The sequence below is a fragment of the Carassius gibelio genome, chromosome A6 (assembly GCF_023724105.1).
Source record: "Carassius gibelio isolate Cgi1373 ecotype wild population from Czech Republic chromosome A6, carGib1.2-hapl.c, whole genome shotgun sequence".
NCBI lineage: Eukaryota > Metazoa > Chordata > Actinopteri > Cypriniformes > Cyprinidae > Carassius > Carassius gibelio.
The window spans coordinates 25,791,525-25,819,199 of NC_068376.1; the positions used below are offsets into that span (position 1 = coordinate 25,791,525).

The 27,675-nt window shown below is 35.0% G+C and overlaps 1 protein-coding gene and 1 long non-coding RNA gene across 2 annotated transcripts in view; one reads left to right on the forward strand and one right to left on the reverse strand.

The window, feature by feature from the left end:
* Positions 1-27,675, forward strand: part of LOC128015874 (uncharacterized) — a 327,822-nt gene that overhangs the window by 291,859 nt on the left and 8,288 nt on the right. The window lies entirely within an intron of this gene.
* The window catches only part of LOC128015864 (receptor-type tyrosine-protein phosphatase gamma), an 83,823-nt gene continuing 56,308 nt past the window's right edge, over positions 161-27,675 (reverse strand). Inside the window, exons 8-29 of the mRNA XM_052600080.1 lie at positions 26,502-26,697; positions 21,862-22,046; positions 19,094-19,202; positions 18,948-18,997; positions 17,802-18,558; positions 16,631-16,769; positions 13,018-13,109; positions 9,177-9,268; positions 8,069-8,165; positions 7,814-7,896; positions 7,606-7,740; positions 6,530-6,664; positions 6,281-6,441; positions 5,962-6,097; positions 4,099-4,245; positions 3,890-3,983; positions 3,110-3,186; positions 2,831-2,959; positions 2,359-2,505; positions 1,262-1,404; positions 1,059-1,194; positions 161-946 (exon numbers count right to left, since the gene is read on the reverse strand). Coding sequence (XP_052456040.1) covers positions 800-946; positions 1,059-1,194; positions 1,262-1,404; positions 2,359-2,505; positions 2,831-2,959; positions 3,110-3,186; positions 3,890-3,983; positions 4,099-4,245; positions 5,962-6,097; positions 6,281-6,441; positions 6,530-6,664; positions 7,606-7,740; positions 7,814-7,896; positions 8,069-8,165; positions 9,177-9,268; positions 13,018-13,109; positions 16,631-16,769; positions 17,802-18,558; positions 18,948-18,997; positions 19,094-19,202; positions 21,862-22,046; positions 26,502-26,697 — 3,387 coding nt within the window. The 3' untranslated portion in view covers positions 161-799. The remainder of the gene's footprint in view (positions 947-1,058; positions 1,195-1,261; positions 1,405-2,358; positions 2,506-2,830; positions 2,960-3,109; positions 3,187-3,889; positions 3,984-4,098; positions 4,246-5,961; positions 6,098-6,280; positions 6,442-6,529; positions 6,665-7,605; positions 7,741-7,813; positions 7,897-8,068; positions 8,166-9,176; positions 9,269-13,017; positions 13,110-16,630; positions 16,770-17,801; positions 18,559-18,947; positions 18,998-19,093; positions 19,203-21,861; positions 22,047-26,501; positions 26,698-27,675) is intronic.

Sequence of the window (27,675 nt, forward strand, 5' to 3'; positions counted from 1 at the left end):
TTACTTCAGTATATGAATTCCCAGTAAAGTGCTAACATGTTAATTAATGATTTAATCAGAGCAGTCACCAGTCCAAGAAAAAGTAATTTTCCAAGAAGAAGCATATTATAAAAACATATTAAAAGTGGCTATTGAAGCCATGACTGAAATAAAGAAAACAAGACATTTTTTTGATCAATATCTTTATATATTACAAAACCATAGAAATGCTACTGATAACAATATATGTTCACAGTTGCTGTTATGATACCACACTGAAATAATGTATATAAGTTAGACATAAAATGACATATCTTAATAAATAAAAAAGAACATATTAATCTAACAAGTCACAATGCTTGACGGTTAAAAGTCGCATCATGTTGAGCATTAAGTTGGAGCTTTTCTGTGTACAGGTTTCATGGCTATGAGGCTGAAGTGTGTGTTAATGTGCTGTCGCTGATCACCCTCACATGTCTGTAGACTTCAATAAAGTGATACTCAGAAATGTTTTCAACACAATTATCAATAATCAGCTAGGCATCAAGTAGTAACACTGACAGTGTAGTGCAAAGTAGACAGTGTGTGTGTGAGTGTGTGTGTATCTGTGTCTGTGTGTGAGCTTTGGAGAGCAGATTGTGGCGTTCAGCAGGATAACAAAAAGCAGCAAAAATAAATATCAAAAGAATTTATTTTTATCAGTATATAAAAGTTCTTTTGTTGTTGTTGTTGTTTTTTTTTATTTCACCTAGAGTCTGAGTAAAAAGGCCTCATGGAAAGTTCAAGGAACCACTTTGTTCCATCTCATTTTTCGAAAACTTCACACCAAGGACTCCATGCTCTCAGTCTGGTTGGATTCATCTGTTACCAGTATCCCAGCAATTTTGTCCATGTAGTTGACGCCAAGTCTGAAGTCTTTACTGCTGACAAGGCTGAGCATAGCCTTGTAAAGATAGTGATAGTGCTCCTAAAAGAGGTAGCGAGGAACAACAAAATGAAAGGAAATAGATGCAAAAAAGGAAAATAGCATTTTTAAATCATTTTAAATTGAATTCAGACTTTTATTAGGAGGAACTTACAATTTCAGTGAAGACGCCAGGCCTCATGAGGTTGATCATTTTGGCCACTTGATAGACATCCACAGCACTCTCGTTCTCCAGTTGTTGGGAAAGTGTGGTCAGAGCACAGAACATCCCGGCAGAGATGGCTCCGAACCTGAAACACACACTCCATGAGTCTCCCTTTGGTTACGTACACTACTACTCGTGGTTTATGCACTCACTCATCATGCACGATGGTGGGACCATCCCTTGTCATAGCCTCTTGTTTGATGATGTTGATGAGCTCAAATGAGCTGCTGATGGACGCATCAGGATCTGGCCAGTTTGGACATTGAAAATGTCGGACTTCTAGAACATAGTCATCCTGCAGAGCAAAGATAAACAGTTATGCAATTCAGCAAGTGCAGATAAATGGGAAGTAAAATGGGTTGGCACCACTGATCTATAATATATCTATAGTTATATATATAGATCAGTGGTTGGCACAAATTTAGAACATGAGATCAAGTACTTTTCTATCTCTCTCTCTCTCATTCTATCTATCTATACATAAAGTAAATACTGTACTAACAGTAATATTGTGAAATCTTAAAATTCAAAACAACATTTCTATTTTAATGTTTTAAAATGTAATTTATTCATATAACGATAAATTTAACGATTTTTTTAATTAGAAAGAAAATAAATAAAATAAAACAGAATAAAAAAATTAGAATGTATTTATTAATTCATAAGAAAGATTCCACTATTTTACTTTTTACATTATACTTATCCATCAATTATTAAATTCAACACATAAAATTTATTAAAAACTACCTTAATGCTAATTTCCAATTTAAAGGTAGGGTAGGTGATTTTGGGAGAGGCTATCAACAGCAAGAGAGTTTTGAAAGCATAAGATCCCACCCTCCCTGCAAATCACTCTCCAGAGCCACGCCTCCTTCAAAACACATGAACGCGCTCATGTCTCATTCACCGGTGAGAAAACATTAAAGTACACAGTGCATAATATTACAATAATAACGCTTCCATTCTGTCTCAGTCTGCTATAACGAAATGGAATGCACTGATGACATGTCATGTTTGTGCGAACATAATGTGCAGAGTTATGCAAATACACATGTTGACAGGTAAGACAGCCTATTGTAGCACTCGGGCCGGGGGATATGATTGGATGAACATTTTATGGTCCTGCCTCTTCCACAGACGATAGAAATTCATATAATACATTAAGAACACTTCACTTCAGGATGTGAAGAGGCTTTAAAGCACCTACCCTGCCTTTAAGAGTGATGCTTGTGTTGTGTGACTGAGGTACCTGTGTGGCTTCTAGGATGAAGTCGTGGATGATGAGTTGTTCCTCATTAGATAAGCAGAGTCTATCAGTATTGATGAGGGTGACAGTGAAGGCTATGCAGTTCATTGGCTCCTCTCTGCTGGGCCAGTATACAAATTCATCCTCAGTCTATAAAAAGAAGATCAGGGCATAGCACGTATCAAATATCATATCTTATATCATACATAATCCACTTACATAACGCTAACAGATTCAACTAATTGATAAATGTTGAGCATTTTTCTACATTTAATATTTATATTTGCGAGCAAATTCAAATGATTTTATGATAAATGTTAGACTCTAAAGTTGAACTCTAAAGATAAGTGCCATGATAACCTGCTAGTATGAAATGTTCGAGAGTGCATTAAACACAACCTGCTGAATATGTATAAAAAGAACATAAGTTATATGAGGCAGCATGAATCCACTTAAAAACTCATGTCATACTCACAAGGCCAAGGTTGTCTGGCAACATCACTATAACTTGAGCATTATGATCCCAGATCATCCTCCAGAAGTCTGTGGTTGTGTGGGGCAGAGGATGCTGGGTAATGATGAACTCGTTGCTCCTGTAATAGCCCTGTGAGTGGATAAACATTGATTTCATTCTAAAAGAAAATCACAGCTTATGTTGAGACAAGCAGAAAAGGAGCTGGTACGCAAGTTACACAAATGTTTCATGCATTGTTAAATGTGATCCAAAACATGTATAATGTTCTTAATACTGTACCATAATGTAGGCGGCATTGATGTAGTCTGTTCCTTTTACTCCTGGGAGGGGAGCTAGTGCCACCCGAGCCCGTTCCGCTGAGGGGAAAAATATCAGAGATAAACAACTCACTATACCCATCGCAGCAAACCAGACCTTCTATTGTATCATTCATTGAGTCTACCATTCTTCATCACCATTCGTATGTTTATTTTGAACTAATCTTCCAGAAGAAGTCCATTATATACTCAGCAATTAAAAAATGGCCAACTCCCTTGGATATTTCTGTTCATTTCCCACGGAAATAATTTGATAGCAATGGTTATTAGGATTTTCAGTGTTGTTATTGCTAACAAAAATCAAAACTCAAGATTCAAAAGAAAAAGAAAACTACATTAAAATGGTTGGTAATTTGAAAAATAATAATACAAAGTTAATAACAAAAGCTAATAAAATTACATAAGTTCTAAAACCTTAAACTAAAACAAAAAAACAAACAAAAGGTAGATGGAAATATAAAAAACTAAATCATTTAAATGTAAACACACACAAACATGTATATATATCATGTGAAAAGTAGATCTAAAAATACTGTAAAGCACACAATTAGATACAGAAAAAAGATATAAACTTTTTTTATACTATTAACGTTTTTAGCATTTTAACTATTATTGTAAAAAAAAAAAAAAATGGTGCTACCACACTGTGCTACATTTTATACTAAGAATACAGCAAAATTCATATTGGCAACAAAGCGAGTGTTGATTTTGATGTATGGGTTTCGAAGGTTTAGCGACTCACTTGGCAAGACTGACGAGGTGCGGTTCTTCTCTTTGTTGCAGTCTTTCTGGGCACTGAAACACTCAGTGAGGTGAGAATTGCATTGCGTCAACAACTGGAGGAACAATTACAAGAGCGTCCACATGGAGGAGCAAGTTAGTTGTCTAACTGAGAAAATTAACATCTCAATACAATTGCATAGAGCCACAACACAGTCATCAAGTCCAGACCTTAAACTGTTTGTCCATGCGTGTTTGTCCCGTGGGGCTCGGGGTGAGAAGGCTGTTGACATAACTATGGAGTTGCCAGACAGGCACCTCGGTGTCTTTACTAAGAACAGCTTCCATTAATGCATCATGGATAAAGATAAACTGCTCCTGTAGGTCACACATACACAGTCATTAAAACAAACCATGTTGCATTAGGCATGTGATATCTCAACATTATATTTGTAAATAACAAAATATGAATATGTTAAGAATGGCATACTGCAATTCTACTCCTACTATTTTCAGTATGCAGTGTGTAGAGTGCAAACAGTATGTAAATGTCCTTTATGCTTATTATACCCAAATAACCTTCTTCTACATTAGCCAAAAACCACAGTATACAAAAAAAAAAACACTGCATACTGTTTCCCGCAATGCAATGCACTTGAACTGACCTTACATTTGACTGGATTACCAAAAGTAAAAACACAAAATGCTAAATAACTATTAACTGGATGCTATATATGAACTAGTGCTATTTTTAGTATGTTATTAGAATGATAAATAAATTAGATTTAAATTCTGAATGAATAGTATTATTACTTATTTTAGCATTATTAGCACTATTATAGTTTTCCATGTTTTAAATTAGCGGTAACACTTTAGAATAAAGTTCCATTAGTTAATGTTAGTTAAAGTATTAATTAACATGAACTAAGCAAGAACAATCCTTCTACAGCATTTATAAGTCTTAGTTCATGTTAATTTCAACATTTACTAATGCATTATTTAAATCAAAAGTTGTGCTTGTTAACATTAGTTAATGCACTGTGAATTACCATGAACTAACAATGAATAACTGTATTTTCATTAACTAACATTAAGAAAGATGAATAAATACAGTAATAAATGTATTATTCATTGTTTGTTCATGTTAATTAATACATTAACTAACATTAACTAATGGAACCTTATTCTAAAGTGTTACCAAATTAGCTTTTATTTTTATATTTTCAGAGTTCATCATTTATATATATATATATATATATATATATATATATATATATCACTAGATGTAATCTATTTTTATTTAGTTTTTTTTTAATTTTCAGTTTTTTATTTGTTTTTCATCTTCAATGGCCCAAAGCAGCATTTCTAGTTTCCAGTAAATGTTTTTCATGTAATATTTATATATAATTTCAGCGTTATTTTTTTTAATCAAAATAATTTATATTGAATAGTTTTAGTTTAACAAAAATAATCCTTATTTGCAACACTCAAAATAATGAGGTCATGTGACTAAATGTAGTTTTTAATTGCATGCTACTAATGCTGCATTCCAGGCAGGTTTTTGAGCCCGTAAATCACGACTTCAAATCACGACTCACGACTTTGTAGCATTCCAGGCAAGTCACGCCAAACTGCCTGAGTGCAAGGAATTGTGGCTAAATTATTACATATATTGGAACGTTATATTGTCCTAAAGTCTATTTCTTACCGTGTACCACTTGCATAAACACTGCATCCATAGGTAATATTATCCGTAGGTGCTGTCATTGTTGTTTTGCGAGTTATGTGACGTCAGATCTCGAAAATAGGAGTACATTGATCTAGTATGAGTTAAAGGGTGGGAAGTCACGGGGTTGACAACCGTTCTGGAACACTTTCACGGGTAGAAGGTTGGAAAAATACGGGTTACAGGTTGCCTGGAACGCGGCAATAATTCCACATACAAATTGAACAAATAGTCTGGAGTATACAGTATTTATAGCACAGTATGTTGTGTGTAGTAAGCAATCTTCAAAAAACAGCAAAAGTGAGTGATATGAGTGTGCATTTTCGAGTATATGGACATATAGTGTAATAAATCAAACAGGTAATAACCTCAGTCTGGACTAAGTAGTTGCGCTGAGCTCGGATGTGCTTGAGGTATCCCAGGACGTTGACAGTGCCTTTGTCTTTTATCTGCTGCAGCATGTTGTCTATGACTATGTATGTGCCTGTTCTACCGACTCCAGCACTGTGGGACACAGAGAAAGAGATGGTTTGATAAAAACAACATCTCATTTTGCTACAAAGCAGAGTCTAACACTTCCAACCATCCTGCTGAAAATGATGTAAGAATGGGAAACCTTGCACAGTTGGAAAGAACAACACGTTTCACACGCTAGTGGTTGGAGTTGAATTCCATAGCAGACATTACCTGCAGTGAACTAGAACAGGGCCTGTGCCTGGCGTACGAGCCGCTGAAGAGCGAGAGATGAATTTGAGGACTGGAAGTGTGTACTCAGGTACGCCCATGTCTGGCCACTGTGTGTAATGGTACTGGACAACCAGCCGTTCATTATGCCTTCCCTTCTGACCCTGGGAGAGTCAAACCAAAGGTTAAATTGCAGCACCTAAAACTCTCTGAAAATGCTCTGTAAACACTGTTGCAAAGGCTCAAACTAACCTTTTTCAGTTTGGTGTTGCGCATGATGAAATGGCGGAGTGTGTAGTAAGCATAAACTTTAGTACTCTTCAGAGTCACCATTATGTTCCCATAAACCTCGCTGTTCTCTGATGGCCAATACTGATCACATTTCCTCTGTAAAAACAACAAAAGCATCGTCTGGGTTGCTTTTTAAAACATTAGCATCTACATTAACAGGACAGTTGGACCAAATATGAAAAGGACATCCCAAGATGTATATGCATTAGTTTCTTCATCAGAACTAGTTTGGAGAAATTTAGCATTGCATCGTTTTCTCACCATTGGATCCTCTGCAGTGAATGGGTGCCGTCAGAATGAGAGTTCAAACAGGTGATGAAAACATCACAGTAATCAAAAGTAATCCACATGACTCCTTTACATCAGTTAGCATATTGTGAAATGAAAATTGGTTGTTTGCAAGAAACAAAAAAATCCGTCATTAAGACGTTTTAACTTTAAAATGTCGTTCTGGCCAAAATACGAGTCTATGATCCATAATAACACTTACTCCAGTGAAAAAGTCAATCCGCTGTTGTGCACTCGTATCAAAATCCACCAACATAATTGTTTGGTACTGTTTTTGAACTGTTTTCACTTTGGAACAATGCTTAATCTGTGCAAATATCTCTACTGAATCAAACAATTGTTTACTAGTGAAAGCATCATGCATATTTTAGCGGAAAGTAATGGTTTGAAGTTAAAAACATCTTGATGGATTCTTTACAAATAACTTTTCACTTCACGAGATGTAACAGATTTTTGATACTTGCGAATTATTATGATGTTTTTATCAGCTGTTTGGACTCTAATTCTGACGGCACCCATTCACTGCATCTATTGGTGAGCAAGTGATGTAATGCTACATTTCTTTAACCCATCTACATCTTGGTTGGCTTGAGTGTGAGTACATTTTCAGCAATTTAGATTTTTGGGCAAACCGTTCCATCAAATTATCTGCCGTGACTCTCAAATAATTTTTATGCTAATGCATATTAAATAAACAATGTGGAATCATAACTGTTTTAAAAAAAATTAAACGGATATTCATCACTTACCCTGCCTTTCTCAACCAAGTTGGTGATCATGACAATCACAGTGGTGTTCTGTTCCCAAATCATTCTCCAAAAATCTTCAAATGTGGACTTGAGAGGGCCCTGAGCGGCTATATAAGCCCTGGGTCTTTTATAACCCTGAGAGGGAGAATATTTAATTATGAAACAAACATTAAAGCAACAAGCATGCACTTGGTAATAAAATACCTACGTCTACATAGTTGGCATTGATGTAATCACTGTGCTTGGAGTCTTTCCCAGACAGTTGCTGCAACTTCACTCTGCTGTGATCATCTGGGAATTAAAAAGCAATAAATGATGTATCATTGAAATCAGAATTTGAGCTATTAAATGGATATTGATATCTTTTTTCTTCATCTTCTAGGCACTGCTAGCACTTCATCACAGATGCATTCACAGTATGATTAAGAAGGTTAATGTTCATGTTTGCCACATAATAACTCACAGGCAACAATGTTGATGTATCTGTTTTTGTGCTTGTTGTCTGGGTGATTTGAATGTTCTGCTGTAATCTTCATTTCAGATGTGCAGTGTTGAACCTCCTACAGGGAAGGTATGATTTCATATTATTAGTTGCAGTTATTATAATTCACAGACTACACTATGTCCAAAATAGCATACTACTATGCTACTCATCCTATTTCTGCAATATATAGAGCATGTATATGTGCACAATATGCATAATTTCTGTGACTATGGAATACACGGATGTAAACAGCACACCAATTCACCGTTTTCACCATCTATTTCCCATGCGACAAGCTGTAAACATTATCAGCAATTCAAAAAAGAACATGATTCAATGTTTAATTCCACTGTCTAAAGGTTTTACACAATCTTGAACTAAAAATAAAAAACTCCCTCTAATATGATAACTAGGTTTTATCTGAGGTTGTGACAACTGTAACTTTTTTTTCTTGTTTAATTCTGAATGCAGTCCTATTATAGTGGTTTCAAATATTTTTTGACTATAATATTGGTAAATTATTTAAGACTCAATTACAAAATAATCAGTTAATTATTCCAGTAATTAACCACACTTTGATTAGAATTTACATAAATTGCCCCATTTGTCCAAATCATTTAATTATTGTCACATCAATGCAATTTTAAATAAATGTCATACAGCAGCATAATAATTAGCTCCCCAGTGAGCCGTAATGAAGCAGATATTAATCTGTCATGCAGATTTTGTCTTTCTATATCAGTAAAACAAAGCACCTCTGTAATGAATTGATACCTAATGCATCTCAGATACTGGTCATTGTCAGTTTTTAAGTAAATCTTCTTTAAGAGATGTAGGTCTTGCTTTTGGATGTGTCCATATTGGATTCTGATCTTGTAAATGTTTGCTGTGGGCATGAAGCAGACTCAAGCTTCCCTGCATTCCTGCATAGATTCCTCCAGCGAGAGAAGTGATTTTAATGAGGCGCTCCTCTTTAATTAGTCCTCTTCCCATAGCCATCTGTGCCTCTGTGCTACTGGAGCACCGGTACATGTACAGAGCACATACACACATTCTCACACGCTCCAACTACAAAGACCATACTCACGTCGAACTGCTGAGAAAAGCCATGTTGTTTGTTGGAGGACAGCTCCATGATGTGTTTGATGAAATGCCTGACTGGCACAGCCTCCAGGTCATCTGAAACACAAACCATACCTTCATACTACACAACTGCCAATTTAAAGCCAGACATTTTGATGTAAATTGATGATAAATGCATTAAAAACACCCAGAATATTATTAGTATTTTTTACACATATTTAGGGACATGGGCTTATAATAAAAAAATAGGGCTTTCTGTAATAAAAAAATACAAATAGGAATAAATTATATTATTACAGTGCCCTCCACTAATATTTGCAGCCTTGGCAAATATGAGCAAAGGTGGCTGTAAAAATAAATCTGCATTGTTTATCTTTTTGATCTTTCATTCAAAAAATTCACAAAATTCTAAACTTTAATTTAAGTAAAACAATGGAAATTGGGGGGAAACTCACATTATGAAATGATAGCAACAAATGCATGTTGGCCAAAATTATTGGCACCCCTAGAAATTTTTACAAGTAAAATATCTCTGAACTATATTCCCATTTATATTTAAAAAAATGTAGCCCAAAAGGGTGAGCATGAAATTGTCCAGCCATGACTTCCTTTTCCACAGGACTATAAAAATGATATATAATTCCCATAATCATCCATTACAAGGATTAAGAACAAGAACAAGATTGTTGAGCTTCACATAATAGAAAGTGGCTGTAAGAAAATAGCCAAAGAATTGAAAATCCCCATTTCCACCATCAGGGAAATAGTTAAGAAGTTCCAATCAACTAAAGATGTTAAAAATCTCCCTGGAAGAGGATGTGTGTCCATATTGTCCCAATACATGGTGAGGAGGAGGGTTTGAGTGCCCGAAGACTCTTTAAGGATCACATCTGGAGAATCACAGAGATTAGTTAAGGCTTTAGGTCAGAAAGCCAAAAAAAAACAAAATACAAATCAAACAGCCCCCACATCACCACATGCTGCTCGAGAGGGTTTCAAGAAAAATCATCCTCGCTCATCCAAAAACAAAATCCAGCATATTCAGTTACCATACACGACAAATGGGACTGGCTTCTATGGCTTCTAAATATCAAAGTCAACACAAAAATGTGTCACTGAGCACAAAATGAAGCTTCTGCCACGGTTGTCTCAGTTCCCTGACCTGAACCCTATAGAAAGTGAGTGGGGTAAACTAAAGAGAAGAAGCGGGGAATCTGAAGGATCTGGAGTGATTCTGTATGAAGGAAAGGTCTCTGATCTCTTGTCAGTTGTTCTACAAATTCATCAGGCATTACAGGAGAAAACTCTGCTGTTATCTTGGAAAAAAGGATGATGCAATACCTTTCCATTATTTGACTTCAATTTTCATTTTTTTTTTTTTTAAGAGAGATCAAAAAGATAAACAATGCAGATCTATTTTCACAGTCACATTTGCTCATTTACCAAGGGTGCCAATATTAGTGGAGGGCCCTGTAAATTAAAATATTACTAATATTTATTTAGGGATAGATGCATTAAAATATATATATATATATATATATATATATATATATATATATATATATATATATATAAACAGCTTTATTATAAAATTCTAAAATAAAATTATAATATATATTTTATATTATATATATATTTGGGGACAGAGTTTATAATATTTTTAATTTTTATACCCCAATACAAATACATTGTTGTAGTATGTACAGATATATATTTTTTATTTTGTAATAGGATTACCATTTACTTTGACAAATGGAAAGTCAACAGAACAGCATTTACTTGTAACAATGTAGATCAATTTAATGCATCTTTGTTGAATAAAAGTATTCATTTACTTAAAAAAAAAACATCTAACCCCAAACTTGTATATTTTCATTAAACAGACCAAAAAAATTATTTACAGAATATTTAATATTATATCAAATCATCAGATTAATGCAATTAGCATACATCTTTAGTGAGTGCATATGATAATGTATGCTGCTTTTTTTCATCATTTAGTTAAGCTATTCATTAATTCCAAGACTTTTTAAATGTAATGAATATTTGTCATTTCAAAATATCCACTGTCACTTTTAAGCTACAATCCATGTGGAAAATAAAAGCTTAAAAAAAAAAAAAACCCTTCCTTGTTCCAAAGACTTTGAACCAAAATCCATCCGCCCTAATTTTGTGGCCTGAGTTCTGAGTGATGATATTTGGTCACATCTGTGTCATATAAAGCTCATCAGTGATCTATCAAAGTAAGGGACCGGACTAATGGTCTATTGTCACGTAGAATGGCCTTATAAAGGTATGGTTCATTACAGCCTTGGGAAGCAAACAGCTGGGACCATATTTAAAAAAGACCAGAATCCCCTGGATAATTTACTGCTTTTCCATTGTGCAGGATGATCAAACACACATCAACCACACCCCCACTCTGTATTCAGTGTCTATGCAATTAACAGAAAAGATTCTTTCTCATTAAATCACTGAGACATGCACAGACAGACGACTTCTTCGATTTAACAGGGCTTGTTGATGACTTCTCTATTACAGCAGAGACATTAAACCATCACCTCAAATGGAGTTCTCATAAACAGTAATGGCTAGTTTTACTTCTTTTGGCTTACAGTTATATAGACCTGTCAATCAAGAGCTGCACTGCGTCAAATGAGGAGACAGAAGGAGGGGAAAGAAACTGAGATAGAGAGCAAAAGAAAAGAGTGGCAATAATGACAGCAGTTCATGCAATTTTACAAAATCATGCACTACCCCAAAGTGAGCAATCAGACTTTCCATTCGCCCCCCCCAACAAACAGTACCACACAGAACATAAAATATGCATCCACTCAAAAACTGAGAAAACCGCGAGATATGAATGCTTCTCATTTAAAGAGTCCAGCCAAAATGAAAATTCTGTCGCTATTTACACATCCTCATGCAGTTAAAAATCAATTTTGCAATGAAACACAAAAGAGATATTCTTCCCTACACAAACCTATCATCCGAGCTTGAAAGTCCTTATCCACAAGAGCATTGTGAACATACAGCAAAACACCAAAAATGTACTCCGTACTACAGTTTGGGCTCTGTCATTTTTTTAATGTTTTTTGAAAACATTAAACTAAGGCTGCACTAAGAGAAATACTGTGAAATGTTCTTACAAAAATGACTGTTTTCTATTTGAATATACTTTAAAATGTAATTTATTCCCCTGATGGTTCTCAGCAGCCATTACTCCAGTCTTAAGTGCCACATGACCCTTCAGAAATCATTCTGTTATGCTGATTTGGTGCTCAAGAAACAGTTTTTCATACTGAAAGCATGCAAAAAATTTTTTTTTAGTTCTTTGATGAATAGAAAAAAACCCTGCATTTATATGAACCTCAAAATGCTAAATCAGTATTTTGTAACATGCATTCTTTACTGTCACTTTTGTTCAAATTAGTGTGTCCTTGCTGAATAAAGTTATTTTTAACAAAACCCCAACCCCAAACCTCTGAACGCTAGTAAGGGTTTGGGTTTTAATATAATTTCATCAATTATTTTAATAATATGAATGTATATAAACAACTTTCAGTAATAACTACTTGTCATCTGATCAGTTATATTTCTAAAGCATCATTTCATTCTGCTGCTATGCTTTCTAGTATCTTATTGATCCGTTTCAGATTCAGAATACAGCCATGTCAAAACCTATTGAGCTGCTTTGCTCTCTAAATAGACAGCTGTAGTATCCCACTGTAGGATCACCTTTGCTGATGAAATCACAACTAAAGAACTCCAATGAAATAAATATACATAAAATAAAAGCTCTTGCAGCACATTGTATTTTGATGTATGCTTGTTTAGCGACTCACCCGCTGTAGACAGGACGGGGAGGCTGTCATTGTGGATCACTCTGGGGGAGTTCCTGTCTTCAATATACAAATGTGCAGTCTGGAAGAATCTCCTAAGAACAGAAATGGTCCAGGTTAGTGGAATGCAGCTAATTCAGATGGTAATCAAGCCTCCTGCTTGCTGAGAATTGTTAAGTGATCACTTAACATCAATATCTAATTTACAATCCACTTTACATGTCATGCACACTCTTGTTTGCGCTGTTTTGACCTGTGTTTCTGTTCAAGAAACAGCCTAGAATTTTAGCCTCAACTATGATATCAGTCCATAACTACAAAAGAATGAGTATACCAAGAATACTGCCTAAATATATTGTACACATGTATGACATAATATATAATATAAACTGAAATACATAATAAAACCTGATCACATGATTTGTACAAAAAATGGTTTTACTTTATTTACATGATTATTATAATAATTTTTTAAGTATTTAGTCACAAAATAGCAATAATAATTGTAAAAAATAATAATAAAATATTTGAAAACAAAATAATTTGCAATATCTCTGCACTTTGACTTTTGGTGGTTTTAAAAACAATTATAATTCAAATTAATTTGTCTACTAATGAGTTATTATTTTATTCAATTTAACTTATTTTCACGCAATAACTTAATTTTATTAACATGTATTAGCTTAAATTCAATATTTGAAAAAAGAAAACATGCAATATCCTTATACACAGCAGCAAACAAACTTCTGTTCATTGTACAAGTGTGTATGCTATCGGCTGATGCTGAAAATCCCAAAATGGCTAAATATCGGATGAATGAATCAGCTCGGCAGACATATATCAGCATATACCATTATTAATATAGATCGTGCATTACAGGATAAATCCATGTAACTAATTATTTATATTACATAACACCCTGTCTTTAATATTTGGAAAAATTTAAACACCGTCAAATTAAGGTTATAACAGCATGACAGTAATTCCATTCAAGATCCTTATAATAAAGTTAGGCAAACTCATAACGCAAAATAAAGTCTATCACTGGCACATTTTCAGAATTAAAATGCATTAGCTAATACAGACGCCCACAAACATCTAGTTCTTACTGTAGGTTTTAAAATATACATGAACAGCAAAATGATGATACCAAATATCCAGCCAAACTTTGCACACACAACTCCTGCTGCTTTGGGATCAATCTTTAAAAAAATCTATTTCTTTTTCAGTGCACAAAAACAGACCCTCCCAATCCCTCATCGAAGACTTACTTTAATGTAATCCCCTTGAAGCATCTGTATAAGCATGCCCTTACCTGTACTTTATGCAGAGCAATGAGCAGATGCTACTCATACTTGGGAGGTGAAATAAAAAGAAAGGAATGATGGTCTGAATGTTCACTGAGCTCTGATGAAAGAGGAGGGGTCTGGGGGATTGAGGAGAGAGGACGTGGGGGGACAGGAACCCTACACTAATGACCTTTTTATGATGGGGGATCTTTTGTGTGTTTGTTTAAAGACATTAGACTAATGGTGTAGATTAGAAGGGTCCTTCAGTGAAGTTTTGGACCCTGCGGTCTAATCCTTGAGAATCCACATCAGGCGAATGGTAAAAAAGATAAATATAACCCCTTATCATACCCCATCTGCGTTTCTGCATCAACTCTGAAATTGCTTTAACTCATAGGCGATCTCATGCATACGTGTAGAAATGTACCGTGTAGATGAGTGGAGCATCTCTGGTCTTTAATGGGCATCTGTGAGTCTGAGCAGAATGAAAGCCTCTGAGCCATCCAGATGGAACCCTGCCTACGTAAACCTCTCATTAGCCTATCGCCTTGGCAACATCAGAACGTCATTTTAAGCAAATAATTGCATACTTTCTGGTAAACACTCGCATGAACTCCAGCTATGAGAAAACGAGAATAGAATTTCTTTTGAATGGCTTTTGTTCGCTTGGGTGCTTTGTTCTTGACGTTCTTGAAATTTGACAATGGTGATGTCTTGCAAAAACGTATGCCTTCACGTTCTCGGGGGAGCAGTTGCATCTCGTCACTTGTCTTCCTTCCACTCGCTTAACAGATTGATTACCGTGCAAACTGTCTTTCATTCACTTTAACTGTCACTGATCAACCTCTTATAAAGCCATCAAGTGATCAAATCAAACTGCTATTATCTTTTCCTTTCAAGTTCCATGAATTGTCTGCTGATGTAATTGTATTGCAATTGGAAACTTGTAGGCAAAAACTGTCAAAATTAGTGCTGCTTTACAAGGCTATGAAAAGCTGGTCTTGGTATTGTCATCTAAAACTAAAACCTCTAAAAATTGTCTTAGCTAACTGAAATATATAAATCTAAATAAAATGAAAAAAAAAAAAGTTTAAATATCAGATAAAAAGATATCAGATGAAAAAAAAAATCAGTTAGTTTTCAAGTCAACATTTTCAAGTGTTTTAAGTTGAAATACTACAATTACTACCATAAAAGATTTAAATGAATCTCAAATAAAATATGAATATTAGATGAAAATTTTGAACTTAAACTTGAATGAAAATTATAACAGTTCCCTTGGGAACTACCAGGGGAAAAAAGCTTAATTGAAGTGCTAAAATTACTAAATCTAAAACTATTAAAAACTGTTCTCAGTGATTGAAATAAAGCTGAAATAACATAAATGAAAAATATATATTACATGAAAAAAAAGTTACCTTGGCAACTACCGATATAGGTTTAAGTTAAAGTACAAAAATTACTACAATGAAAAATAAATAAATAAAATGACATTAAAAAGAAAACTGAAAATATATAAATAAACAACAAATTAAAAAAAAATATATATAAATACATACAAAAATAAAATCTATTAACACATATTATAATAATCAATAAATATAAATAAAAAAACCCCCCTGAAAACTAAAAATAAATCTTTTTATATATAATGTAATACAAACAGTGTTTTTAGTGTAATGTTGCATTACTGTTATGTGTTCACATTTTAAATGATACACTCAGAGAGTCAGCTTCACAGATTGGAGCACAGCTGGGTCCCTCCACACAAGACTCATGGTCCCTAGGGGGCCCGCAACCTCTTAGCTCACATACAAACACAAGACTGAACAGGAGGATGGTGGTATTTGGCAGGAAGCTCCATAGGAGGATTTTAATTCGGTTATCACGGGGCCGAGAGCGGTCCGGGAGAGGGCGGGCAGATGGGGCTGGGACTCTCCAGGGAGCTGAGCCAGGTTTATAAAGGCCAGTAGATGGAGCAGAAAGAGGTAGATGAGGTGTGGATTCAGGGGTCAGAGCGACCTTACACTGTTTACAAACCTGCCACAACCATGACCAGACAGATCTACTTCACAAAACATGTTGTCATGAATATTAATTAGGTGATGCATTAGTCCACAAAAAAAAAAAACCCAAACTCCAAAAATAAGGTGGATGAATGTGGAAGCTGTTACAAGATAAGGAAAGCATATGAAGAGAACATTTTTTAGATGCTATCTTCTCTATTAATATCAAGAGAAAGGCCTAAGATGATCTAAGATCAATGTGCTGGTCAATAACCAATTCCTCTCTGCCTTACAAACTGTAGTTTTTCATCAGTGTCTTACCTCCAGTAGATCAGGACAGCCAGCAGCATGATCAGACAGAGCAGCGTGAGGGCAGAGACCACCATCAGGGGGATGATCCACTCCATCCGGCTGGATGATGACATCGGGCCTCGGGTGACAGTGGAGATGCTGTTCCTCTCTGCGTGGTGGTCAAAGGAGACCACAGCAAGGTAAAAAATTTTTTAAACCATTTTATATTGGATGGACAGTCTATTTTGGTATAAATGCTTGCAATTGCATTCATACATGTTCAGTAATTTATTCAAAAATTCATACATTAACAATAATCCATGCAAATGTTTTTATTATATTACCATATAACTTTATATTCAGTTGCTGACTGTTTATTTTTATTGTATTTATATATTTTTATATTATTTAATTTTGTTTTTATTACATATTTTATATTTAATACAATTTTAATATATATGTTAATACATATTTATTTTGTCATAATATTTACATCCACTACCATTCAAAAGTTTTGGGCTGGTAATTTTGTATTAGATTTTTTTTTTGCAAGATGTCTCACCAAGACTGCATATTTGATCAAAAATACAAGAAAAGAACATAATATTATGACATATTATTACAATTTAAAATAACTGTTTTCTATTTTAATATATTTTACAGCGAATTCATTCATGTGATAGGAAAGCTGAATTTTCAACATTCAATAATCCAGTCTTTAATGTCACATGATCTTTCAGAAATCATTCTAATATGCTGATTTGGGGCTCAAGAACCATCTATAATTATCAATGTTGAAAACAGTTGTGCTGCTTAGTATTTTTGTGTAAATCACATTAGTTGTTTTAGAATTATTTTCAAATAAAGAATATCATTGCTTTGAAATAGATCTTTCTTGTATCAGTGTTAAATTGTCTACTGTCTCTTTTAACCAGTTGAATGTGTCTTTAATGAATAAAACTATGCATATTATGCATTTATTTTATTATTTTAAAAACATTACGCATTTATACACTTCAACATTTTACATTTCACAAGTCAGTATGAAAGTGAAAGTTGTGACATATGTATATGTGTATATATATTTTAATATAATAAGGTCATGTAAATTATATTTTTTGGCTCAATTTGTCACAACTTATTAATTTTAATAGTACTGTCTTTTTGTCCATTTTATACAGCAAGTCTGTAGCTCACCTACCAGTGTGAATGTAGTACGGCCAGTGCCCCTTCTCCTCATTGGTGAGTTTGGAGTTCTCTGTGGAGCTGGAGGGAAGCTGCATGTCTACAGTATCATTATCCTCCAGCCATGTTGGTTTTGATGAATCCTCAGCAGAAGGCCTCTCTGTGGCACGAGGCACCTGCTCTTCCACTATTCTAGGGGCTAATGTGGAGTTCTCAGCGTTAACATCAGCCCTCTCTCGTCCCCGCTCCCTGTGTTTTGAAGTTGGGACAGGGGCAGGTGATTTTCGAGGCACCGTCTTGTCCTGCTTTTTGTCCTTGACTGTCACATCTTTCCCCTTTTTTTTCTTCTCCTCTTCTCCCTGTTCCTCCTCCTCCTCTTCTTCTTCGTCTTCCTCTTTCTCCTCTCTCTCCCGGTCATCTTCCTGTTTGTCATTTGCTTCAGTGTTGTCCTCCGAGGTCAGGATGTTGCTGTCAGATGGGGTGTTTTCGGCAGTGGGAGTGGCTGGATGCTGAGTGGGTGTGGGGCCGGAGTTTGTAGAGTGGGTTGGCCAAAACGATCCTGGCAGGGAAGAAATCACACTGCCACTGAAACCCAGTCCTGCTAGCAGAGTGCTGGTCACCACAGATGCTACAGTGGCTTGTCCTCCACTGGATGGAGGCCCCATTCCCGTTGCCATGGAGACGAAGGAAAAGGGGAGGCCGGCTGACGTCCAGGTAGAGGAGCCTGAGCTTATAGGCGCCATGTCTGCCGAAGAGGCGGGGGAAACTGTGGGCTAGAACGGGCCGGAAAAAGAAAAGGAATACTCTGAACATGCGCAAACAAACCAATAAACTGGCTTAACATTGATTACTATAAAGATAACTATATTAGCGTCCACACCAACGCACAATAACGATCTGATATTATGAGCATGCGCTGTAGTTCTGATGTCTGCTGCTTTAAATGCTCAAGCTCTTTAAAGCTGGATACATTCTGATTGGCTGTCAATGTTTTATGGTTCATCAGCTAGAAAAACTAGCTGTGAAAGTGATTTCAATTATATTTTTTCTCTGTGCTGTTATCATTATAGATGTGGTGCGAACTATTAAAATTATAACTTTATAATTATTGTTATTGTCCTTGGTGTGAATAGGCCTTATTTGAAAGTTATCAGTTACCCACCATTCCAGTTTTCACAATCCTTGTGCCCTCAAATATCCTCGTGGTGTTTGCTTGAAGAATAAATCACAGCATCACAATCAGTTCTAATGAAGCAATTGATCATGTTGAATTTTTACGAACAGAACGCCACTTAAACTTAGACAGACCTCTGAATAAAAGTGTTTGGCTGAAGTCACTGCGCTGGTCTCCCAGACATACAGCTTGCACCCTGAACAGATACAGGACATCTGGAGACACGAGTGTGATGACTGCCCTCTGCAGGAGACATATGACACACCATACATTTTAATAACCCAGCACAACACATAGATGGCAGGAATAGAGACCTCATACCTTCAGAATAACTCATAACAACCTTTGCAGTAATGTACACTATGCACATTTTCAGTATGCAAGGAATACCCATATAAACCCTCAATTCTTTTTAAAGAAAAGAATAAATTTTTGTTCTATACGGATACATTAAATTGATCAAAAATGAACAGCAAAGTCCTTCATGTTACAAAAATGTAATGTAATTTTGAACTTTCTATACATCAAAGAACCTTGAAAACAATGCATCATGATTTCTACAAAAATATTAACCAGCAAAATAGTTTTCAACACTGATAAAATGAAGTGAGTGCCAAATTAGCATATTAGAATGATTTCTGAAGGATCGTGTGACACTCAACACTCGAGTAATGAATGCAAAATTACATTTTAATTACATTTACATTAAAATAGAAAACAGCTATTTTTATTTTGTAATAATTTTTCGCAATATTAGCTGTTCCTCTAATTTTGAGAATATAAGTTATTTAAATAAAGTCAGCCTTGGTCAGCATAAGTATTCATTTAAAAACATTAAATAACTTTATCAACCCCAAACCTTTAAATGGTACTAGTGAGATGGTAAATTTTTAAAGGTTTTCGGTGTACAGTCAAATACAGATTGCCTCAAATCTAACAGACACCACAAAACTCCAATTTTGATTTCAAGCTGTCTTCATTTGACCAAAACCAAGTCTAATTTACTGATTGCCCAACGCACAGTCAAAGTGTCCCTTCAACAGCTACACACAAATCCAAAAACCTCATTACACAACACAGAGCGAGCAGATGCAAATCTGACAAGATCTCATTTTCCAAAACCGAAATGTCAAAGCAAATTTGACATCTGCCATTATTATTAGTATAAAAATGACACTTAGTCATTGCAATGTCCTGCTCCGGCTTTCTGCGACCCTCAGTGTCCCAGACAGGGATAGATATTCATTTGAATTTCATTTACCCAAAGTTGGTCTTGATTCGCTGGCACAACCTGTGACTGGGCTTAAAATCATGACGGGATGTAGAGTGAAAGAAAGTAATTGGACTTTAACCATGGCAGTTATATCCCTCAACTAAATCCAAATCTAATTTGACCAAGGCTAAAAAAGACTGACAGCGCTCATCAGAAAAAGTTCCTTCAGCTGGCTGGACATTGTCTTGTTGTCATGGATACTGTGTGTGTAAGGCCGCTCCAATAAGGTGACTGACAGACATCGGTGTAAGTCATTCATTAGACTTGAGCGAAGAAAGACAAAATGCTGTCCAAGTCCATCAAATCAATGTGAGCAGTCCATCCATCAGAATTAAGGGGGAATGCTAGGGTCCAGAAGACAAAGCTCCCGCCACAGCTTTTGACATGATGCTTAAGTTGCTGTATCAGGGGTAAAATTGATTTATATTGGTCAAACGTTCAAATTAAATGAATTAATTGGCTACCTTACAGTCCTTTGACATCTGTACCATAAAACAGTGTCTGTTTGTAGATAACTGCCAACAAGTCTGGGCACAAGTCTGGGCACTACAACACGTCTGGAGATCACATCTGGATTTGTAATAGCGGAGGTGTTCCATTGCATCTTACACTTCTATCTAGCTCAAGAGTCTTTAACAAGGGGGTCTGTGACACCCTAACACCATGTCCTTACTACACGTGATGCAACGCTGCAGCACACCATAAAATGTATCTTTTCCATAATCAGAGTTTCTGTCCTAACCAGCCGTTACATGCGAAGTTCCTATTTTAGTAAACGGTTTCTATTTCTGTGACGTCGCGGCTGGAACAACAACATATGACATTGTTAATCTCTGGAACATATTATGTGCTTTATTTAATGTTAAAAGTGTCTGACATGAGTTGGAATATCATTTTGCATGACCTTTATAGCCATATTGGCTATACAACAACCGATAGTTTACCTCAAATTTCGAAAATAAATGAAAGCAATTCTAGTTGCGTCGTGTCTGGTTAGGACGTGGTGTAAGGGGTCCATTGTGGTACTGCAACTTTTTTAAATTTTATTATTATTATTTTTTTGGGAAGCCAATGCAAAACTGCATAAAACAAACCTAATTTCAAGTAAAACTAAATAAATCATTGTTAATACGACATCAAAATAATCAAATAATTTTTTTTAATATACTTAGTAATAATCAATTATATACACTACCAAAAAAAGTTTAGCCCAGTTAGATTTTTTTTATGTTTCTTATGCTCACCAAGGTTGCATTTATTTGATCAAAAAAAGTAAATAACAAATGTCCCTAAATATGGTTTCAAATGATTTAAGCATTACTTTAAAATTTTCTATTCTAACATATTTTAAAATGTAATTTATTGCTTTGATGGCAAAGCTGAAATTTTCAGCAGTCCAGTTTTCAGTGTCACATGATCCTTCAGAAATCTTTTTAATACGCTGAGACTGAGACACATCTGTAACCAAAGGATGAAAAACGTCTGAAAGTGCTTATGCCACTTGTGCCTTCAGTCTAATGTTCCCTCCTCACAGTGATTGAATAAATGGTTCAGGACTAAAATAATTATGGCTGAGGGAATGAGGTTTGCTGTGGTTGGCACTTTGCATTTCATTGTCGGAAGCCTTACCGTACTGTGTTCTCCTCTCTGCGTAAAGGTCTTCTCAAGAGACATTTCATCCTTTACCCAGCTGTAGGAGACAATGAAGCCCACTATAGGCGGGTGGTAGACAGCTGCCGGTCTGTCCCAGGTCAACACAAGAGCAGTTCTGTTCAGAGGCTGGACCTTCATGTTGTCAGGGATGCTGCTGCAGACTGGATGGAGAAAGGAGAAGCAGAGCGATGAGATAAGACTGATGAAAACAAGGAGGAAGAAGGTACAGTTGTTCTCATTTGATTAGGGACGTGTGACTGGAGATAACCGGGTGGAATTATGGCTCTCCTGCAGTGGGAGCCGAGCCAGATCTCAGCCGCACAGGTCCACGACTGCAGCCCCCAGGTGAAGCTAAATCTTTTATTGCTGTCTGACTCCCCAAACGTTCTCACTAGAAACTGCTTCAAAGTGGAAAATAATACATGAGTTCATCTCAATCTGCCTCCAGGCTTTCAAACAGCCTTGCAGTGAGCGCACGCATGCGTGGCTGTGGACCCAGCAGGAAGCCTGAGTGTGTGTGTGTAATACTCAGTGGTGGAAAAATACACCAATCATGCACGTCAGTTAAAATGCAGCTACAACAATGAAAAATGAATGCCTATGAAATGAAAAATGAAATGCAATGAATGAAGTTTGGGGCTGGAAGATTTAAAAAAAATGTTTATGAAAGTCCCTTGGTCTCAAAAAGGCTACATTTATTTGATAAAAAAAAAAAAATACAGTGCAAACAGTAATATTGCGAAATAACATTACATTTTAAAATAGCTGTTTTCTATTTGAACACATTTTAAACTGCAGTTTATTCATATGATGGAAAAGGTTCATTTTTAGCAGCCTTCAGTGTTACATGACTCTTCAGAAATCCTTCTCATCTGATCTGTGGCTCAAGAAATATTTCATAGAAATATTTCATTTCAGTTTTATTATTTCGAGAACAACTGAAAACTGCTGTGATATTTTTGTGGAAAATGCTGAATATTAATAACTATGACTGGGACTGTTATATACATACTATTATAATGACAACACCATTATAATAAAACACTGTGAACTTTTAGAGTTTGGCTGCTATGTTTCTGCACATTGTTTTGCGTAGAACGCGTCCAGAAAATGAGTTCATTCAGAGCTGCGCAGACACGGTTATTAAATGCAATTAATGTTGTGTTTAATATATTTAACATATAATATATTTACATCTTTGTTGGTGCTTTTTTTATGTCACAGACATTACAAACAGGGCCGTCCTTAGGGGGGTGCGAATGATTCGGCACTTATCACACAAAACATTCAGTGGGATGTGTTTTTATCAAGCTGGGCGGACCGCATTAGTTGCGCTTGATAAGGTTATTATGCCGAAAGCCTCTACTCTTAATGTGTGTGTATCAGCATTAGCGAACTGTCAACAAGCCTGTGATAAACACGTCTGTGAAACGCGAGGCAGATAGCAAGAACACAAGAAGTGAAACGAGGACGAGGGGGTGATTAGTGAAAGGGCATCTGCTGTGGAAGTCGGCCTTGAGAGCTCTGTTAGCACGGATGACTCAGCGAGAGCCCATTATTTTCATCAGTTCAATCATCAGCATGCTAATGACTGCCGCCATTACTGTCCGGCAGAGATAACACTGAGTCTGATGATTCAAATTGACTCAATTCTCATGGTGGTTCTTTGGGTTATGTAGTCAACAAGCTAAGATGTCAGCTCTGGTATAGCAACAGTAACGCTCTGTGCTTGATAGGTACATGTATTATATAGCACTATGGTTTAATTAATTCCTTTTGAACAAATGGTCAGTAAAATAAGTTGTTTGTCCACCAGAAAATGTAATGAATCTATATTCCACATTTATAATATTTTGTACAAAGTTTATGAGCTTTGTATATTTTTTGCGACCCACTACATGAAGTAAACATAATTAAAAGGCCCAGAAATGATGTTCTATTGTTATTTTTGAGCTGAATTTAGGCATGAAATATTAAATTAATGAACTAATGTTGGTTTGTAGTTACTAATAAACTAGTATTTCATAAATTTAAAAATAAAATTGTTACCGTAATTATTTTTTTAAATACAACTTTGGTAACTGGGTTGAATGGTCGAGCTTGAAAAGGCAATAAACTTAACCAAATTTAATTTAAAAGACATTGGTTTATCAAAAATTACAAAACAGATTTTAATTTAAATAATATACAATTATTTTAATACTTAAATTAAAATGTAAATACATAAAAAATATTATATATATATATATATATATATATATATATATATATATATATATATATATATATATATATATATATATATATATATATATTATAAATTAATTAATTAAATATTAAACAATATTATAATCATTATAAATTACATTTAGTTTTGTAGTAATTTATAAAGTTATTTTGTAGTTATTTTATTTTTATTTAAAAAAAAAAATAAACATTTAGTTTGATAAGAAAGTTTGACAAGGCAATTATTCTTACAATTTATGTAAAATGTATACATTGGATTGGGTTTCTTGATTACTACATAATATCATATCAAAAGCTAAGCATATCTAATAATTCTCACAACTAGGGCTGGGCGATATGGAGCAAAAAATATATCTCGATATATTTTGCTATATCTCGATATGCGATATATATCTCGATATCTTTACAGGAAAAATAACCCCCCTAAAACTACTGCAAAAACAAATATGCCAAATATTACATGTTTAGGGCCCTATGAAACGTTTTATTTTTTTTTTCACCATATGCTTTATTGTTACCTAATTCTGTGTTTTAGCATGTGCAATTATTTAAATGCATAAAAACAACTTAATTAGTTTAAAAAAATCTTAAAATAGCCTTATGTGAAATTTTTTCCCTTCAGAAATTCTGTGTATTTACATTTTTCTGGTTGTCAAATGAAGGCATAAAACATTTATTTAATTTATCTTTTAATTATTTAAAATTAAGCAAACTTTATTTTTTAGTAAACAAAGGGGATTTACTATTAAAAATAAAACATGGGAGAAATGTTGTGTGATTATTCCTTAAAAAAATATGTTCATTTCATTTTAATAATAGTAGTAGTGGGCTATGTACATTCTGCTGAACAATAGTAAAATATTTCTGCCAAATACTTTTATTTTGACGGGTTTACCTTTACAGTTCTGTGTATGTGATACTACAGTCTATGATGTGATATGAGCTAGTTTTACTCAAATCAAATGGTCAGATGCTCATGAAGTGACTCTTGGTGCAGTTCTGGAGATGTTCCTCATGTGTTCACAATCACATCTTTATCAGTGAGAGGAAAGACGCTGAAATCAGCGCGAGCATCACGCGCTTCCGTGTGTTTAATGAATGAAGACGCGCTTCTGCGCCATTCGTTAACACAGACACGCAGAACATGCAGGATTCATATTTAAATAGACTTTTCTGGGTTAATATTTGCAGATATTAGTCTATATCGCGATTTGATTTAAGTGCATGACCTACTTTTAATAATTCATTCAAAATTTAACCAATTCCGTGACATTCCGCGTTAAACTGTAAATACCGTTTTTATGACTGGATTCCGTCCGCGTTTTCTGCATCGCGGAAATCATTGGGCCCTACGTTAGACATCTGCCTTCTGTTCGTCCTACGCCTTAAAACCAAAGTATCTCCATATAATGGAGCCAGTTGTCCTTTTGTTTTTAGACTTTGTTTTTTAGACTAGTTCTATACACGCGAAGGGAGTGGGGACAAAAGCAAGGAGGCGGGGGCGAGCGAGCGGGGGCGAGCACAGCACAGAGAAGGCAAAGAAGCAAAGTGGCGGAATCAGAATTAAATATAAACAACATATCGATATATACGATATGTCAAAATCCATATCGTGTTTAAAAAATATCTCGATATATTTTAAATATCGAGATATCGCCCACCCCTACTCACAACAAAAACATTTGTGTTAATTCTTTAAAAGCGAGTTAACAAAAGTGTACCCTACTTAAGGAAAACTCCATGGAAGAAAGCATTTGAAAAAAAAAAAAAAAAAGCATTATGATAAAAAGATGCATTATTGCAAAGGGTTTTCACAACCGCTTGCTTTCGAAAATGCCAGAACTGCTATTTGGCCACACAGTTTTCATTTGTACGAGTTTATTTTTAGAGGGAATATTAATGATGATTATTCTGCCTTTCGGCTGTGTTGCATCACTCCCGACTTCATCACAACCAATAGCAATCAATTCCCTCAGCCGGAGAGGAAAACAACGCTATCATTAACGCACACAGCACAGCGTCCTACCGTTTCTGGCTCAGCTCAGAGTGCTGTGATGCTGTAGTCACTGCATTAATAAACCCTATTTATTCAGTCTGTCTCAAGAGCAATGGATATCCCAAAAACAACCAGCTTTGCACTTTATGCATGAGACGAATGAGAAGAAATCCAAACAAGATGTCTAGAAGTAAGCAAAGTTCCAGTGGTAAATCTTCAGATTCATTAAAAATGGACATTCTTACTATTTCCTAATGATAGGATCGTTTTGAAGACTATGAAAGTCTATGTTGTATGTTATAGGAATAAAAAGAAAACATTCTTCTTGCTTCTTTGATTGGTCAGGCCAGATTTGGGAAGAAAGCCATCATACCTCGAGAAGTTTCTGAGTCTGCAGCGCTGGCCATGCTGTCTGTCATGAGGTCGTGCATCCAAGCATCCATCAGAGCCGATTTGAAGATCTGCCGGCTGTCGAGATCCTGAGTGGGCCGATGGTTATTCCTCAGGTAATCCACGGACTTCACATGATCCTGCTGCTCTGTTGTAAAGATGGAGTAGAACGCCTCCAGCTACAGAGGCAGAAAGTCAAAGTACAACATTATACATGAGATTCATTGGTCTATGCAAGGGAATATGAATTTATTTTCTATGTATTTCTATGTATGTATTTTCTATGTATTTTTGCAAAAAGGAGAAGTGCGTGCTGGGCATGACTTTGTGGCTTTATTCTGTGTGATGCCGAATACAGCAGGAAGAAAAGTAGATATTGGAATGAATAAGTTAATCCATGTTAGCTGTGAACACATCCAGATAAGTGTATAAATTATTATACTAAATTTGTATAGTGATTTTTGAGTGGTTGTTGGTTTTGGAGGCTTGCTAGCCCATAGATGTGGTTAAGAGAACTCTGCCAGTCATTTTCATTGAAAAAGCCTGATTGCTTAGAAATTGTGAATGATATTTCTATTATAATTCTGCATACTACTTACGATTTTTACTATCAACCTCAGTATAATTATTTAACAATTTTAAGTGAATAAGTAAATAATGAAAATAATAATAAGTCTTATTCTTAATATGCATACTTAAAATAATATTCATATAATATTATATAATAGTATTTAATGTTAATATTAATAATACACTCATGTACTGTTATATAATTATGGTACTATTTAACAATATTTTATTTATAATTTATTAAATATTATTTAAATGCGTATTATTAATTATGAAATAAATAAAACAATAATGAACAAACTACCAAATTAAATAAGTAAATAACAATAATACTGGATAATATTGATATGGTCACAAATATCCCTAGAATAATTTTAGAAAGAGTACTATTACTGGTGAAAATAAGCAGCACTTTATTATTTTCAGTTTAATGATATTATATATCAACAAAACATATACACACATACATGCATCAATTTGTTTAGCCAGTCTTCTGCATCTTCCATCTCATTCCCAGAAACATTCGAGCACACAGCAGATGAGTCACACTGCTTGTGTAATATTGTGTGTTTGTGTGCTTGCTTGCA